The 18019-nt window shown below is 43.1% G+C and overlaps 1 protein-coding gene across 1 annotated transcript in view; it reads left to right on the top strand.

Annotated features, from left to right (window-relative positions):
• Positions 1-1364, top strand: part of LOC126416422 (probable ATP-dependent RNA helicase DDX43) — an 81912-nt gene extending 80548 nt beyond the window's left edge. The window contains exons 11-12 of the mRNA XM_050084142.1: positions 857-1019; positions 1100-1364. Coding sequence (XP_049940099.1) covers positions 857-1019; positions 1100-1288 — 352 coding nt within the window. The 3' untranslated portion in view covers positions 1289-1364. The remainder of the gene's footprint in view (positions 1-856; positions 1020-1099) is intronic.
• Positions 1365-18019: the final 16655 nt, after the last annotated feature.

Raw genomic sequence — 18019 nt, 5'->3', positions numbered from 1 at the left:
ACATATAATTGCATCTGGATAGACGGCACACATCCCAGTCGTTGGCATGAAGCCACGGTAATCTCCATACACAAGTCTGGTAAGGACAAACATGTTCCATCCAGTTACTGCCCAGTTGAAGACATGCATGGAAAAACAGGCTAACCCTCAAATGGAAAAGATTGGAGATAAGTGTTGCCATCTGTTGCTGGGTACGGGAACTGTGAGAATTGACTTAGGTCTCACCCCTAAATGTCATTTAGGGGTGAGGCCAATAATGTGAATTGCTCTCTGCTTTGGGTGAATAAGCTGATACAATGCTAAGTGGGGTGTACTGATAGTTGTGTATTGTCCTTAACATCACTTCAGTCATTCTTTTGGCAACAGTTGTAACATATCTGTTATATAAGACTCCCCATACTTGTTGCTTGCATTTGATGTCTCAACTTGTGTGGAGTCAGAGCTCTTTCCTGGTTATTTTTGTCCTTACCTGTTCACTCTTTTTCACCAAATGAAATTGTGTGCACTTGATTAAGACACTGGGCTCTTATTCACCAGGAGTGGCTTCTGATCTATGTATTTCAACCTGTTAGATTTCTGTTGTGTCCCTAAATCACAAGAGGCAAATACTGGTATTGGTTCTTAATCTTCCACTGACCTCATCCTTGTTGAATGAGGACATCTGCTTCACATGTCTAATGACCTCACTATTAGCAGATTTTTCACTAAAATCTGCCGTATGTGTTTCACAGTGAGAGTATGGTTGGTCATCATCAGAAAGAACTGTTAGTAAAATTGTTGAAAGGATGTGCACATAGAAAATGAATATATTCATTATATGTTTCCACATATCTGAATTTTGTTTTATGATTTCCAGGCACATTTTTAATTATGATTTTCCACGTAACATTGAAGAATATGTCCATAGAGTTGGTAGAACAGGCCGTGCTGGAAAAACTGGAGAGTCTATTACTTTGGTGACTCGTAGCGACTGGGCACAAGCAAAAGAACTTATTGCAATACTTGAAGAAGCAAATCAGGTATGTTTCTAACATGTCAAGACATTTTGCAGAGCTGTATAGATTTGTGTGATTACAATACATACATTTTTATTTTCCAGGAAGTACCAGAAGACCTTTATAAAATGGCAGAAAGATTTCAGGCTTGGAAGGAAAAGAGAAATGCAGAAAGGGAGCGTGTTCGCTATGATGGAGATAGTACCCGTGGCAGCAGAGGTGGAGATTCCTTTGGTTTTGGAGGCAGAAGAGGACGTGGTGGCGGTGGTGGTCGTGGCCGTGGCAGGTGGTGAAAACTACTGATGTACATAATGTTGTAATGTTTATCTAAATGTTCTGTGATTGAAAATAAATTTTCTTTAATATAAATTGTTAAAATTTTCATTCTGCATTGATGAAAATCTGAACAACTTGTATGGAATTAGAAACCACACGTGTAGCTTAATTATAAGTTGGATTGCATTTGCTTGTTGAGTGTCAAAACTTCCTGCTGAATTAATGCACAAGAAGTGTCACCTTGCATTGTGTTGCAAACATAGGGTGTGTTCAGCTACCTTTGGTTGACACATTGCTGTAATCTGGGTACCCGTCGATTAAATGTGTGCTGAGGTCAAGAGGTAAAAATCTTGAAATCGGTCATGAAATGCAACTTATAAAACTATAGCTGCAGCCCAAGGCTATCTTATTATATCATAAGAAACATGTATTTGTACTTCACCTTCTGCTGCCTCCTACACTAAAGCAGTAATATGAGGTTGCAAAAATATATGTAAATTAATTGGTGTTAATGGTACATCTCATTGGCATGTAGTTATCAGAATCATGTTAGATTTCAGGATCATCAGGAAAAGCCAACACTAAATATGCATGGAACTAAACTTCCTCTTGTATGGAGAATGCTTCTATTTGTACATCCCATCATAATTTTTTGAATCATTTAAAGAGAAACAGTTTTCTGAACCAACTGAAACTTTCCAATTCTGAATCTTGGCAAAGGTCGTTGGTAGCCCAGCATATAATCATCATCCTAGTGCACTCGTTTTTTCACCTTCATTCTGCTTTTGTGATGTGGACAGGTAGAACCTACAATCGACACTTTATGATTGCTAAATTGGTCTTCAGGTACTTTACTCGGGAAGTTTTTATTGCCATTTTGATCACATCAGTTGAGCCTTTACTGCTTGGTAGAACAACTTCATATTTATAAATCAAACACGCAAAAGAGTGCATTCTACAGTAATGAATTTAGTTAACCAGATTTTGGCTTAAAAGGCCCTCAGTCACACTCATTGTGATAGAGATCACTTCATTAAAGTCCATTAAATTTCGGGCATGCAGCCATGCAAATAAAATTTCTTCCACTGATATTTGGCGACTTATCGTCCGGCCATCCTCAGAGTGGGTCGCAAGACTGACAAGGTGCCAAGTGAGGCCTTATATGCTCCACCGCGGCGGTACTGCGCCTGCGAGTCACAGATGCTAGTCGGCAGCAAAGAAATGCTTGTACTCTTTGTTGCCAACCAACATCTGTAACTCGCAGGTACAGTACCTGCGACTCACTCTGAGGATGGCCGGATGATAAGTGGCTTAAATATCAGTGGAAGAAATTTTATTTGCACAGCTGCTTGCCCTAAATGTAATGAACTGTTCATTAAGCTTCGAAAAGTTTAAAATGCACATGCTGATGAATGTTTACAGTTAAGAATAATGGTGATTTAACAACAAAAATAATAAATTTTTGACAATATAATCTAATTGAATAGATAAAAAGTCTACTCACCAAGTGACAGCAAACACACGCATAAAAAAAGGTTTTACGTATGCAAGCTTTATGAGCCAATGGCTCCGTCTGGCAGGAGGGTTGAAGGGGACCATCGCACTCCATCAGGATCTGATGGACACTGCAGGTCTTAAAGACTGGTTCGACAAGGCCAGTACAGTTTTTTCTATGCTTTTTGGCAGTTCACTCTGTATAGGAGGTAATAGGTGTGATATGGAAGAGAATGATTTTTGACACCGCCAATTATGTCACGGAAAGGGAGACGAGAAGTTATTAGCTGTCATTACGATGGTCTTGAACTGCGAGCTATTCATCTCAAACAGTATGCCTGTAATGTCCTAGTTGATGTGTGTGTGAATTATTACCGTCCTGTGTGGGGAAGATCAATATAATCTGATCCGTGAAGATGTACTTTCTATTACTGGTGGGAAGATGGAGCTAGGTATAGGCTTTGTTTTCAGCAAGGGGGAAGTTGCAACGGAGAACAAGTCGACTGGTAAGAAGTAATACATGTTTATTCTGGACAAGGGATCAATAAGCAGCAGTTCAGAATTAAAAGTAACAGTGGTGGTCATAATCTAAACACAAGTATGTTTTATCGCTTCATGACAATGCCCCAACAGCTGATTGTAGTAACATCTGCCCACTTAAAGCAATGGCATGGTCAACTGCACTGCCAACTTCAACCACACAGTTCACCAAGCAGTGAAATCCAGCTTCCTGACCACAGAGTGACAGAGGGAACTGTTGTTGTTGTGGTCTTCAGTCCTGAGACTGGTTTGATGCAGCTCTCCATGCTACTCTATCCTGTGCAAGCTTCTTCGTCTCCCAGTACCTACTGCAACCTACATCCTTCTGAATCTGCTTAGTGTATTCATCTCTTGGTCTCCCCCTACGATTTTGGTGATCCCTTGATGCCTCAGAACATGTCCTACCAACCGATCCCTTCTTCTGGTCAAGTTGTGCCACAAACTCCTCACCTCCCCAATCCTATTCAGTACCTCCTCATTAGTTACGTGATCTACCCATCTAATCTTCAGCATTCTTCTGTAGCACCACATTTCGAAAGCTTCTATTCTCTTCTTGTCCAAACTATTTACCGTCCATGTTTCACTTCCATACATGGCTACACTCCATACAAATACTTTCAGAAATGACTTCCTGACACTTAAATCTATACTCGATGTTAACAAATTTCTCTTCTTCAGAAACACTTTCCTTGCCATTGCCAGTCTACATTTTATATCCTCTCTACTTCGACCATCATCAGTTATTTTGCTCCCCAAATAGCAAAACTCCTTTACTACTTTAAGTGTCTCATTTCCTAATCTAATACCCTCAACATCACCCGACTTAATTAGACTACATTCCATTATCCTCGTTTTGCTTTTGTTGATGTTCATCTTATATCCTCCCTTCAAGACACTGTCCATTCCGTTCAACTGCTCTTCCAAGTTCTTTGCTGTCTCTGACAGAATTACAATGTCATCGGTGAACCTCAAAGTTTTTATTTCTTCTCCCTGGATTTTAATACCTACTCCAAATTTTTCTTTTGTTTCCTTTACTGCTTGCTCAATATACAGATTGAATAACATCGGGGAGAGGCTACAACCCTGTCTCACTCCCTTCCCAACCACTGCTTCCCTTTCATGTCCCTCGACTCTTATAACTGCAATCTGGTTTCTGTACAAATTGTAAATAGCCTTTCGCTCCCTGTATTTTACCCCTGCCACCTTTAGAACTATGCAAGAAAATTTGGTGAGCCAAATTAAATTAAAGCTGACCTGTTTTGATTTTGGTGGTGGTGCAATCTACTTCATGGTAGTTAAAAAGGGACTTGACACTCAACATTGTTTATTTGTTCAACAGAGGTGGCAAAATACTGTGGTTGTTAGTTGTAGACTAAGATAAATTGCAGGCATACCACAGAAGGTTGTATACATGGAAGAATCCTGGAGATACTAGAAGGTATCAAATAGATTACATAATGGTAAGACAGAGATTTAGGAACCAAGTTGTAAATTGTAAGACATTTGCAGGAGCAGATGTGGACTCTGACCACAATCTATTGGTTATGACCTGTAGATTAAAACTGAAGAAACTGCAAAAAGGTGGGAATTTAAGGAGATGGGACCTGGATAAACTGAAAGAACCAGAGGTTGTACAGAGTTTCAGGGAGAGCATAAGGGAACAATTGACAGGAATGGGGGAAAGAAATACAGTAGAAGAAGAATGGGTAACTTTGAGGGATGAAGTAGCGAAGGCAGCAGAGGATCAAGTAGGTAAAAAGACGAGCGCTACTAGAAATCCTTGGGTAACAGAAAAAATATTGAATTTAATTGATGAAAGGAGAAAATACAAAAATGCAGTAAATGAAGCAAGCAAAAAGGAATACAAACGTCTCAACAATGAGATCGACAGGAAGTGCAAAATGGCTAAGCAGGGATGGCTAGAGGACAAATGTAAGGATGTAGAGGCTTATCTCACTAGGGGTAAGATAGATACTGCCTACAGGAAAATTAAAGAAACCTTTGGAGAAAAGAGAGCCACTTGTATGAATATCAAGAGCTCAGATGGAAACCCAGTTCTAAGCAAAGAAGGGAAGGCAGAAAGGTGGAAGGAGTATATAGAGGGTCTATACAGGGGCGATGTACTTATGGACAATATTATGGAAATGGAAGAGGATGTAGATGAAGATAAAATGGGAGATACGATACTGCGTGAAGAGTTTGACAGAGCACTGAAAGACCTGGGTCGAAACAAGGCCCCGGGAGTAGACAACATTCCAGTGGAACTACTGACAGCCTTGGGAGAGCCAATCCTGACAAAACTCTACCATCTGGTGAGCAAGATGTATGAGACAGGCGAAATACCCTCAGACTTCAAGAAGAATATAATAATTTCAATCCCAAAGAAAGCAGGTGTTAACAGATGTGAAAATCACCGAACTATCAATTTAATAAGTCACAGCTGCAAAATACTAACGCGAATTCTTTACAGACGAATGGAAAAACTGGTAGAAGCCGACCTCGGCGAAGGTCAGTTTGGATTCTGCAGAAATGTTGGAACACGTGAGGCAATACTGACCCCAAGACTTATCTTAGAAAATAGATTGAGAGGCAAACCCACATTTCTAGCATTTGTAGACTTAGAGAAAGCTTTTGACAATGTTGACTGGAATACTCTCTTTCAAATTCTAAAGGTGGCAGGGGTAAAATACAGGGAGCGAAAGGCTATTTACAATTTGTACAGAAAGCAGATGGCAGTTATGAGAGTCGAGGGGTATGAAAGGGAAGCAGTGGTTGGGAAGGGAGTGAGACAGGGTTGTAGCCTGTCCCCGTTGTTATTTAATCTGTATATTGAGCAAGCAGTAAAGGAAACAAAAGAAAAATGTAGAGTAGGTATTAAAATCCATGGAGAAGAAATAAAAACATTTAGGTTCGCCGATGACATTGTAACTCTGTCAGAGACAGCAAAGGACTTGGAAGAGCAGTTGAATGGAATGGACAGTGTCTTGACAGGAGGATATAAGATGAACATCAACAAAAGCAAAACGAGGATAATGGGGTGTAGTCGAATTAAGCCGGGTGACTCTGAGGGAATTAGATTAGGAAATGAGGCACTTAAAGTAGTAAAGGAGTTTTGCTATTTGGGGAGCAAAATAACTGATGATGGTCGAAGTAGAGAGGATATAAAATGTAGACTGGCAATGGCAAGGAAAGCGTTTCTGAAGAAGAGAAATTTGTTAACATCGAGTATAGATTTAAGTGTCAGGAAGTCATTTCTGAAAGTATTTGTATGGAGTGTAGCCATGTATGGAAGTGAAACATGGACGATAAATATTTTGGACAAGAAGACAATAGAAGCTTTCGAATTGTGGTGCTATAGAAGAATGCTGAAGATTAGATGGGTAGATAACGTAACTAATGAGGAGTTATTGAATAAAATTGGGGAGAAGAGTTTGTGGCACAACTTCGCAAGAAGGAGGGACCGGTTGGTAGGACATGTTCTGAGGCATCAAGGGATCACAAATTTAGCATTGGAGGGCAGTGTGGTGGGTAAAAATCGTAGAGGGAGACCAAGAGATGAATATACTAAGCAGATTCAGGAGGATGTAGGTTGCAGTAAGTACTGGGAGATGAAGAAGCTTGCACAGGATAGAGTAGCATGGAGAGCTGCATCAAACCAGTCTCAGGACTGAAGACGACGACGACGACAACAACAACAACAGTCATTTTCATCATATGCTGGTAGTGACGAGAGGCATCAAGATTCACTTATAAGATTTACTTAACAGTTTGAGTAAACTGAGTACTAAACTAGATTCTGCAGACCCAAATGTAGGAACTCAGGGTGATGAATTAAAAACTGAATTTAACAGTAAGTTAAGACATTAAGGAGGTTGAATTCCTAAAAGAATTAAAGGCTCAAAGGGATTATTTGAAAGTTGAAATGCAGGTAACTAATTGGAAACTCGATCAACCTATCACAGTCAAAGAAAAACCAGATATTAAAAATAGGATCGAAAGATATGGAGTTAAATGCATTTTAAGAGCTTACATTCTTATGGATTTAATAGAAAAATATTTAATTCCCAGGCATAAAATTACGTCCATCAACACACCGTTTTGCTAATACCTGAATGTCGAATTTCGAAAATGGAAATCTACACTCTGAAACAGTAATCAGGGTTTCTGCAATGACTTTTTCTTCCTCTACATTAAACTGTTCCTTTTAATTTTTTTTCTACGTATGTCTTCACATTATGTAGTCTCGCAAGTTGGTTTGTCGAGTACCATACTTCTTCACAGCATTTCTAATTGATATTGCATTTGACTTTATATCTTAAATTACTTTAGTGAAAGCTGGATATTTAGAAGTGTTTTTCCTACTGCATTACAAACAAGACTGACAATGAAAGTATAGAAAGCACAAGGAGACAACAGTTGTTTTCATGGCAGAACAAAATTGCACTGTAAGTAGTGCAGCTGATCTGCCTTATCAGATGCCTGGTTGAGTGTGTACTGGCATACTATTTCAACTTGACAAGTTTCAGTAACATGGAAAAATATTTTTGTTCTGAAAATCATGATTATAGAAATAAGATTATTTTGTATTTCAGTACAGTTTAAAGGGACTAAATTGATAAAAGTTTGACACTTTACCATTTTTACTCTTTCTGCTGTTGGTGACAATGAGTTATAAATTGTCTAGGATGTTCCACACCACCTTGCAGGAGGTCTTATCAGTTGGCCAGATGCCAGCAGTGGGGGCTAATAGCTAATTGTGTTGGCATATACAAGTGAATTTAGAAGTTGTGTATAATGGTTGAATCTAGACCCCCAGCTCGATTCTAGATGGTTCTGCGGCACTCGAGAAAAGTTAACACTGGAGTTGCTCGACCTGAGATATTGTAATAATAGCTGGAGTAGTTATAAATAGTATAGTGAATGGTGGCTGACTTCGAGTCACTTGATAGGTGTTGGTTCATATATTTCTTTATCACTTCAGGAAGAAGATACACTATCATGGGTGGATAACAGTAAATGATCTATTAATGTTTTTCGAAGATCTTGACATGTTAAACATAGTGTGGAGACTACACCCAAGGGGAAAATTGTCAAGCAGGTAATAATGAAGAAACCTGTTATCTACCCCAATTTCAAAGAAAAAAAAATGGTTCAAATGGCTCTGAGCACTATGGGACTTAACTTCTGAGGTCATCAGTCCCCTAGAACTACTTAAACCTAACTAACCTAAGGACATCACACACACCCATGCCCGAGGCAGGATTCGTACCTGCGTCCATATCGGTCGCGCGGTTCCAGACTGTAGCGCCTAGAACTGCTTGGCCACCCTGGCCGGCTTCAAAGAAAAAATGAAAGTTAATATTGGAAAGTAAGGAAACAAAATAATAGAAGTAACGAAGACTAACCAAGCACGGATACTTACCTCTAATAATACAGTTGCTAATGCACGGACTAAGTTTTCATTTTCTCACCAGTAGTCTATAAACAGTGAACATTCTGGGGCTAGGACCCAGCTTGAAGACAGAACAGTCTTATGTGGAGAAGAGTACTCCTCACCCACAAAGTGATTATGGGTGAGTGGTTGCTCGAGGAAGAAAACAGTGATAAGGAAGAACAAATAAAACCAATAGTTTAGAGGAAAGTTTTCGAAATGGATGTGGATATTCAGGGAGCAAGATATCCGTAATATCACAAGAACTAATACTAGCCATTCGAAATAAGTATGTTTGCCCGACACACTCTTGAGGGTTGAAGGCAATTTATGCTGAAGCATAACTGGCAGCAAAAGCAAGCCAAAGAATGAAATGAGACTACCCCTAGTAATTAATACCTTTACTTTCCATCACACTGTTAATTCTGCCAAATGTAAATTTATATGTGCTTCTAGGTTTAGACTGGCTGCTGGGCAATTAAAGTCCCTAGGCTTTAATACATACAGTATTGCAGAAAAACTATCTACAGAGCACTTTTTTAAAATCATTAAATTGCATTTAAACAGGAATTACAAACGATGAATATGTCCCTCTGGAGGCCACAACCAATACAGTAGCAGTGGTGGGTTACAGCACAGCAAAGGAAGAATTAATAGAAAGCATTAAATTAAAGCCACAGGAATAGACTATGACTGGAAAAGAAGATGAATTAAACATTTTACTTGCGTATAAAGTAGTCTCTTTCTGATAGTAGACAAAGGGCGGCTGGTAAGTATGTGTGTAGATTTAAGATAAGGGATGAGTCTTCTGGAAACCATATCCTCTACCTATGAGTCATCGTGTGATGGTCTAAAAAGAAATACAAAAGGTGATTGACAAATGGTATTATTTAACACAGTTTAAGAGTATACGATAATCGGTAATCCTTCGTTAATGCTGGAAAAACTGGCCTGAGGCATTCGGTTGGTGTTAGACATGGGTTTCAAACAAGCGGATTGACACAGTGAGACATGCCTGTCAGTGTAAAAGAATTGGTGTTGAAGTTCGAGGAAACCACTTTTTTTTAGTAACATGGATTTGTCAGGGTGTGTATGCCGCGGGACAACTGGAGATCCGGGAAAACGCCAGGAATTTTTTCATTTGGAAGAAAACTAGGGAAAACCCGAGAATTTTTCATTGTTTTAGTTTTCAGTTAAATTTTTTAAATTTTGACTGGTAAGAACCAATACTCTTAACAAAGGATGTTACTGTATCTCGCTACTGCAGAATAATAGTGCAACAATAAAACATGAACGAGGAAAAAAACGAAAATAAAGCTTTTAAGTTGCAAAGGAAATGCGCCATATCCAACAACAAAACACAGTACTCATACAAACGTCTGCTAACAGCAAAATGTGTCGAAGGATTTAGGAAGACTATGCACTGCTTCATAACAACGAATTGCCTCCGGTGAGCGTGACGTCACAACTGCTTACTTAGATTCGTTTGAGCAGTTGCGAGCATGTTCATGCGACTGCGCAATTCAGTCGCGCCTGAGCAGTACCTTCTTCCACTTCTGGGTACAGAAGTGTGGCATTTTACTACATAAGCAAGCAGCCAGATGCTACCTGGAAAAATTTTACTGGCGCAACTGAGCTGCCAGATTCACGCATGCGCAACAGGGCCTGGTCTAGCGGTCGGGGAGCAAACTGGGTTATCTGCCCTGGACAGGAATTTCAGGGAAAAAAGGTGAGGGTGACGGGCGCCAAATTCATATTCTTGAGGAAAAACCTTGTTTCACAAAGCACCTATCATCCAGAGCACGTTGGTCTATGGATTATTCATACGATTTTTTTAAACGCATCCGTGTTGGTTTTTGAACACATTCTAAGTTGATTTCTGAACGAATCGTAAGTTGATTTTTGAATGAGTTCATAATGTACGTGATGTCTGCCAGGGAAGCCCCGTCCTGCAGACAAAAGGGGACGGGGTTATACGAAATGAGCTGAATAAAGCCGAACGGGGAGAATGACAATCGCTGTTGCGTTTGCGAATGATCAGCGTTGTTATAATTATTAGTGAAATCCGTAGATTCAGACTACCAGAGCAGAAATAAACGACTAACAGGAATAACTGGTAAGAAAGATTACGTATTGTCTTCTCATCCAAGAAAATGAAATTTTAACATTTTTGGCCAGACCGCTACACTAGTATGGGCCAGTTGTACAGTTTCCGGCTAGCAGCCGCATAAGTTCAATTCTGGGAGTAGTGTGGAAAACACGTTGTACGAACATGTAATAACGCTTAACCGGAGAATAAACACGGGATAACCATACAGGTGTTTGTGACAAGGCTAGTGAAGTTAACCGGGAGAGTTAAGTTTTGACACTAGCGGGAATAGTTACAGACTACGTGATGCCAAGATTGTTTGTTAGAACGAGGAAGGAGAAGAAACAGGGACATAACACAAATTATGGAAGAATATGACGACTCTAAATTTATATAAATATTTCGTACTAAAACTTTCCTATCTCCTGCTTCAGGAGCTGGAGCGTATGAATGAAATGTGAAACTATTTCCTAACATAAAACTTTCTGCTTGTAGTAGGCCTAATGGGCGTTTGATATTGGTACTTCGTGAATTATATTCTGTCGTGTTATAAAAATGACCATTTGTGCCAAAAACAGTCTATTTGGTGTGTTACAATTGCTGCAACATTAGCTAGGCCTATTTCGTTTTATCTAGCAGACAGTGACAAAATACACGTAATCAGATTGAGAAACCACACTAGGCTTGAGTACTATTTGTATTAACAGCTTTGTTAGTATTAGACAACGACATTTCGTTTTTTCATGTAGCAAAACGTTTGATGAACTTAGAGATAATAGATTCTTTCCCAGAAAGGAAAGCACGCCATGTGAAGCTATAGCAAGATTAGAGAGAAAAAAATGGATTGATATGTGTACTGTCTAGCTTGTCTCTTGCCTTTAACGGTTTTATGTATCATATTTAATTTTATGTCGCACCCAACAGCAAGTTATTATCTAATAAAGAGCGCAAATTTTCTGAAGAGTTCTTGTTCTTACGGTTACAAATAAACACATCCAGTATCAATTGCGAGGTTTTATTATTATTATTATTATTATTATTATTTAATGAGCAGTATGTCAAACCGGCCGACTGGTAGCGGGAGAGGCACCACAGAACATTTTAATTTTCACTGTCCTGAATATAGTTTGTTGGCATCAATTACAAAATATTACACGTTTGAATTCTACAGAGGGATATAGTGACGTGCGATAGAACAATGCTGTGTGAAGAGGCGTGGCATTCCACTTCGGCACACTTAAGACCAAATAACAGGTCTTACATTTGCTCGAACATACATGTTTTATGTATCAGACTCTTCAAAAAGATGTGCGCTACAAAATGAACACATTTTTGAGAAGTCGAATTTTTTTGTCCTACCTCAAATGCTCGGAAAAAAGGGGGGGGATTGCCCAGGTTCGGAAATATCGTAGATCCGGGGGTGATGCACAGAGCAGTCTGAGTTGTATGAGGAGGTGGGTAGTTTCCACATGACCCGTGTTTACGTGTAGTGGTTTTGCTGTTTCCTCTTCGTTTATTGCTCTCACGTCAAATGAAAACAAAACGGATTTATGTGGCCGGGAGCTATCAAGTGATTTAAAATACATTCACATAGTTCAGGCAGGCTAAAATGTGTTATTAATTTTATTTCCACCATTCTGACAGTCAAACATTAATTGCCTTGCAGAACAATGGAGTTATTTTTGTCGGTTTGCTAAAGAAATTTTGCTTTTATTAATCGTTTCCGCTGAGGCAGTCAATTTATTTGAAACGAGGTGTTTAATTCCACACTATTGACTAGTTTCAACTGTTCGCTGCATTTCAAGCGCACGTCTTCCTCATATAGCACGTATGGCATTATGCCGTAATAAAGAACGAAACATGAGATTGTCGGGTTCAGCTAAACTGGTGGCTGTCCGACCTTTGCTTAACGTGATTCAGAAGAATGAAGACCTTCAGTTGAGCAACAATAACTTTATTGCGAGAGCGTATCTGACGACGCCCGGCATGCATGGACAGATCGGAGCTATAAAATTTGCTTCCGGCCTATACAGGGGATCCTTAATCCTCGGAAACTTACATAGTTAGGAGAGAAAACAGTACTCGTCCACACAAGTCAGGAGGCACGGAACTACTCACTAATTCTAACAACAAGGAATAATAACAATAAACAGAACGTATATAAAAGCTAGAAAACACAGCGCCTCCAGAGGCTGAGCGCGGAACTACACTGACGTCGTGTACAGTAATTACGACCGCACAGCGCACAAACACACACACACACACACACACACACACACACACACACACACACACCGGCGAGCTTGAATTAGCGCGCGGGAGCGTCGCTACATCAGCCCCCCGGGCGGAAGCAGAGCGTCGGCGTCGAGATACCGCGCCGGAAAGTGCACCCGACGTCCAGAACGGGTCGTCGGAGGAGGAGGAACAACGTCAGGAGGCGGATGTTGTGCTGCGTTGGGCGGCGGATGTTGAAGAGCCGGCGCCGGAGATGTGGCGTCAGTGTCTGGAACAGCGGTAGACGGATGCCTACGACGAGGTGCCGCTAGTGGGGTGTCAGGAAAAACATACGCAGGTTTAACCCGATTCAACGCAACAGTCGTGGTTTTGCCGTTCACTAGGATATCCATGGTGTGGGCACTGCGCCGTAGCACTTCATATGGACCAGAATAAGGAGCTTGTAGAGGCGGTTTAACGCCCTCAGTGCGGAGCATGACGTGACGACATTGTTCCAGGTCCTGGTGCACGAAAGTGGGCGGCTTGCCATGACGTGTGGCTTTCGGAGGGCGAATCTTTGATACATGGTCCCTCAATCGTCGCAAGAAATCCGGCTGGCCAGTAGCAACTGTCTCTGTGGCATCAGCGTCTACAAAGTCACCAGGAAGGCGCAGTGTTTCTCCATAAACCAGTTCTGCCGCTGACGACCCCAGGTCTGGTTTGAAAGTCGTCCGTAAGCCTAACAAGACCACTGGTAGTGCGGTTGTCCAGGTTTCTTCGTGGCACATCAGCGCGGCCTTCAAACAACGGTGCCAGCGTTCGATCATTCCGTTGCTTGCTGGGTGATAACTTGTGGTCTTATGGTGGGTGTAACCACAAAACTTGGCCAGCTGTGAGAACAGGTCTGATTCAAATTGCCGTCCGCGGTCAGTGGTAATATGTACTGGGCATCCAAATCTTGCCAACCAAGTCATTGCAAAAGCGGAAGCTAATGTGTCTGCTGTGATATTATCCACCGGCACTGCCTCCGGCCAACGTGTAAAACGGTCGATCATTGTAAACAGATATCTTTGCCCGTTCGAAGGTGGAAGTGGTCCGACTACATCTAAATGAACGTGGGCAAAGCGGGCGGTGGTATCCGGAAAATCGCCGATCGGTGCGCGTACATGGCGGTTAATCTTGCAGCGTTGGCACTGAAGGCAAGATTGGACCCACTCGCGGCAGTCTTTTTGCATGCCTGGCCACACGAAACGTTGCGATACTAGGCGGAATGTCGGGCGTACCCCGGGATGGCACAATCCATGTACTATAACAAAGGCTTGTCTTCTAAAAGCCGGCGTCAGAAAGGGACGAGGTCGGCCGCGAGAAACGTCGCAGTATAGCTGTGTATCTTCCCCCGGAACATCAACGAGTTTCAGTTGCAATGCGGAAGCCGTGTCTTTAACGTAGGCAAGGAGTTCTTCGTCGTCTCTCTGTGCCTGTGCCAGTGCAGGAAAGTCTATGGTACTGGAAACACTGCTGATCCGTGAAAGGCAATCCGCAACAATGTTGTCGATCCCAGAAATATGTCTAATGTCGGTAGTAAACTGGGCCACGAACTCAAGGTGATGAAATTGACGGGGAGAGCAGTTGACACTATTCCGACGGAAGGCGAACGTGAGTGGCTTGTGGTCTGTATATATCGTGAAAGTTCGCGCTTCCACTTGGGGGCGAAAATATTTCACTGCCTGGTATACTGCCAGGAGCTCACGGTCATATGTGCTCCATTTTCTCTGTGCAGGCGAAAGCTTGTGGGAATAATACGCCAGTGGCTGCCATGCGTTGTCGGACCATTGATGTAACGCGGCACCGATCGCCGTCTGGCTCGCATCTACGACAATTGCTAATGGCGCGTCGAGCCGTGGGTGTGCGAGAAGCGCCGCGTCGGCCATGCTCCTCTTTGTTGCCTCGAACGCAGAACACATGTCCTCTGTCCGCTGTATCAGAGACTTGCTATTTACTTTAGGGCCTGGTAATTCCGCCGTCAAAGGTTCCTGCAGCTCCGCAGCGTGAGGAAGGTGTCGTCGATAAAAATTGAGCATCCGCAAAAAACGACGTAATTCTTTGATCGTAGTTGGTCGGGGTAGCTGCAAGATAGCGTCCACCTTCTCGGACAGAGGAAGAGAGCCTTCAGCAGAAATCTTATGGCCAAGAAATGTCACCTCTGACTGCCCAAAAACACACTTGTCCACGTTCAAGACGACACCGTAACGCTCCAATCGCTCGAAAATCTCTCGCAGATGTTGTCGGTGTTGATCGTGGTCAGCAGAGAACACTAACACATCGTCCAGGTAGGCGAAACAGAACGGCAGCCCCTGGAGAACCGAGTCTATAAACCTTTGCCAGGTCTGAGCGGCATTGCGTAAACCGAAAGTCATAAATTTGCTTTCAAATAAACCGAAAGGCGTTATTATTGCAGTCTTTGGAATGTCGTCATTGGCCACCGGAATCTGTGTATACGCTTTAGCGCAGTCCAGAACTATGAACACCGTGGCACCATGTAAAGCGTGATTATACTCCCTCAGTAACGGAACGGGATATCTGTCCGGCACTGTTCGCGCGTTAAGCGCACGGTAGTCACCGCATGGGCGCCAAGCTCCACCCTTCTTCGGAACAAGATGTAATGCGGAGGACCACGGGCTCTTAGATGGCGAATTATGCCCTCGCGAATCATGGCGTCAAATTCTGCCTTCGCTATCTTCAATCGGTCCGGAGCGAGACGCCTAGGTCGGCATGCTACTGGGGGACCATCCGTCGTTTGAATGTGATGCACCGTGTCATGTGGTATGAACCTGGGAACGCCGAGTGGCCTGGTCAAGTTCGGATAGTTAAGCAGTAATTCAGTGTACTCACCCTCCGTAGCATGGACCAACTTGGCACTGTGCGTTGCGGTGTTGCGACGGAAACCCGTGACTGCTAAGCCAGTGACGCTGTCTACCAAGCGTGCGTTCGCGACGTCCGGCAGCAGGTGGTAGTGCGCCAGGAGATCAGCCCTGACGATCGCCTCCGTGACGTCAGCCACTGTAAAATTCCACTCGTACGCGCGACGTAGGCCGAGATTAAGCTCCATCCTCTGTGTGCCATATGTTGCGATGGAAGAATTGTTGGCAGCCGTCAGACGGAAGGCAGTTGGCGGCCGGCAACGGCGTATGGCTGTTCGTGGTATGATACTCAGGTCCGACCCAGTGTCTATTAAAAACTTAAGCCGGAACTCCTATCGGTAACGAACAGGCGCTTGGAGGATAACTGGCAGTCGGTTGCGCCTATTGTCGACCGCCGGTGGCGTTTGGGTGCGAGCATGGCGATGTGCACTTCCTTGCCTGATCGCCGAATCGTCGGTGGTACCAGCACAACGGTACCTCGCCTTGCGGAGTGGTAGTACCGCCGGGAGATCTGCTTCTCGAACGCTGCCGTCTGTATCGGCTTCTTCTATTATTGTCGTCGTCACGCGCCAGCAGCGCACTGACCTGGGCGCACAAAAGCTCAACCTCTGCAGCGAGAGAATCGTGGTCGGCTCGTGCTACAGACGCGGTACTGTTCGCACTGTTATCCAACGCCGCGACTGCGCTGACCGGAGCCGGTGTGATCGCGTCCTGAATCCGGTCTGCTAGCTGCGCCACGTCATCCAGCGGCATGTCCGTTTGTGAGGCGATTATGGCTTTTGTTTGCGGCGGCAACCTACTGCTCCACAGAGTTCTGAGCAGACTGTCTGGCACAGTAACGGTGTCAACTTTGCTGCGTAGATGTCGCAGGTATTGAGAAGGCTTCCTGTCGCCAATTTCTTCCTGTGTCAGAACCTGACGTACCCGGTCCTCTTGTGACGCGGCCACCCGTCGAATCAACTCTGATTTTAGCCTGGCATAAGCTCCAGCCTCGGGCGGTGCTGTGATTATGTCCTGCACCTCGGCTGCATAACGTTGGTCGAGTTGGCTCACAATCAGCGCAAATTTAGTTGCTTCGACCGTTATTCCAGCGCAGCTAAAACTTGCCTCTGCCTGCGCGAACCAGAGTACCGGGTTGTCGGGCCAGAACGGCGGCAAACGGACTGCAATCCTGGAGACGGCCTGCTGTTCGGTCATTATGTGCTCGTTACTTACGTAGCTCACGGCTGCTTCTTCACCACTAGTCGGGTTCAGCTAAACTGGTGGCTGTCCGACCTTTGCTTAACGTGATTCAGAAGAATGAAGACCTTCAGTTGAGCAACAATAACTTTATTGCGAGCGCTTGTCTGACGACGCCCGGCATGCATGGACAGATCGGAGCTATAAAATTTGCTTCCGGCCTATACAGGGGATCCTTAATCCTCGGAAACTTCCGTAGTTAGGAGAGAAAACAGTACTCGTCCACACAAGTCAGGAGGCACGGAACTACTCACTAATTCAAACAACAAGGAATAATAACAATAAACAGAACGTATATAAAAGCTAGAAAACATAGCGCCTCCAGAGGCTGAGCGCGGAACTACACTGACGTCGTGTACAGTAATTACGACCGCACAGCACTGCACTGACACACGCGCACAGCACACAAACACACACACACACACCGGCGAGCTTGAATTAGCGCGCGGGAGCGTCGCTACAAGATAATACAGTACTGGTACTGCACGTGTGACCCATTAAAAGGTCATAAAAGAAACAAAATATCAGAGGATACTCCGAGAGCATCGGAATTTCGTGAACCATACTATCTAGCGCTCTCTGGCAGCTGCTGAAACGAACCTGTTTTTAACAGGCCGCGAGAAAATATTGAGAATGGTTGTTTGAAAAGTGTTACTTTTGAAGTAAATTTCCTTTTACGCAAGATGTTTTATGTTCAAGAATGCACGATGAATTTATTAAATCACAGAACGTTTGACTCTCACTTAAAAATCAACTCTTTAGAAGAATTTCGAGTCCAGATCAGACATTTACGTCGTCGTTAAAAATTTGACTGGCACGT

Source organism: Schistocerca serialis, chromosome 8 (assembly GCF_023864345.2).
Source record: "Schistocerca serialis cubense isolate TAMUIC-IGC-003099 chromosome 8, iqSchSeri2.2, whole genome shotgun sequence".
Taxonomy (NCBI): domain Eukaryota; kingdom Metazoa; phylum Arthropoda; class Insecta; order Orthoptera; family Acrididae; genus Schistocerca; species Schistocerca serialis.
This window is presented reverse-complemented; position numbering and strand designations above follow the sequence as displayed.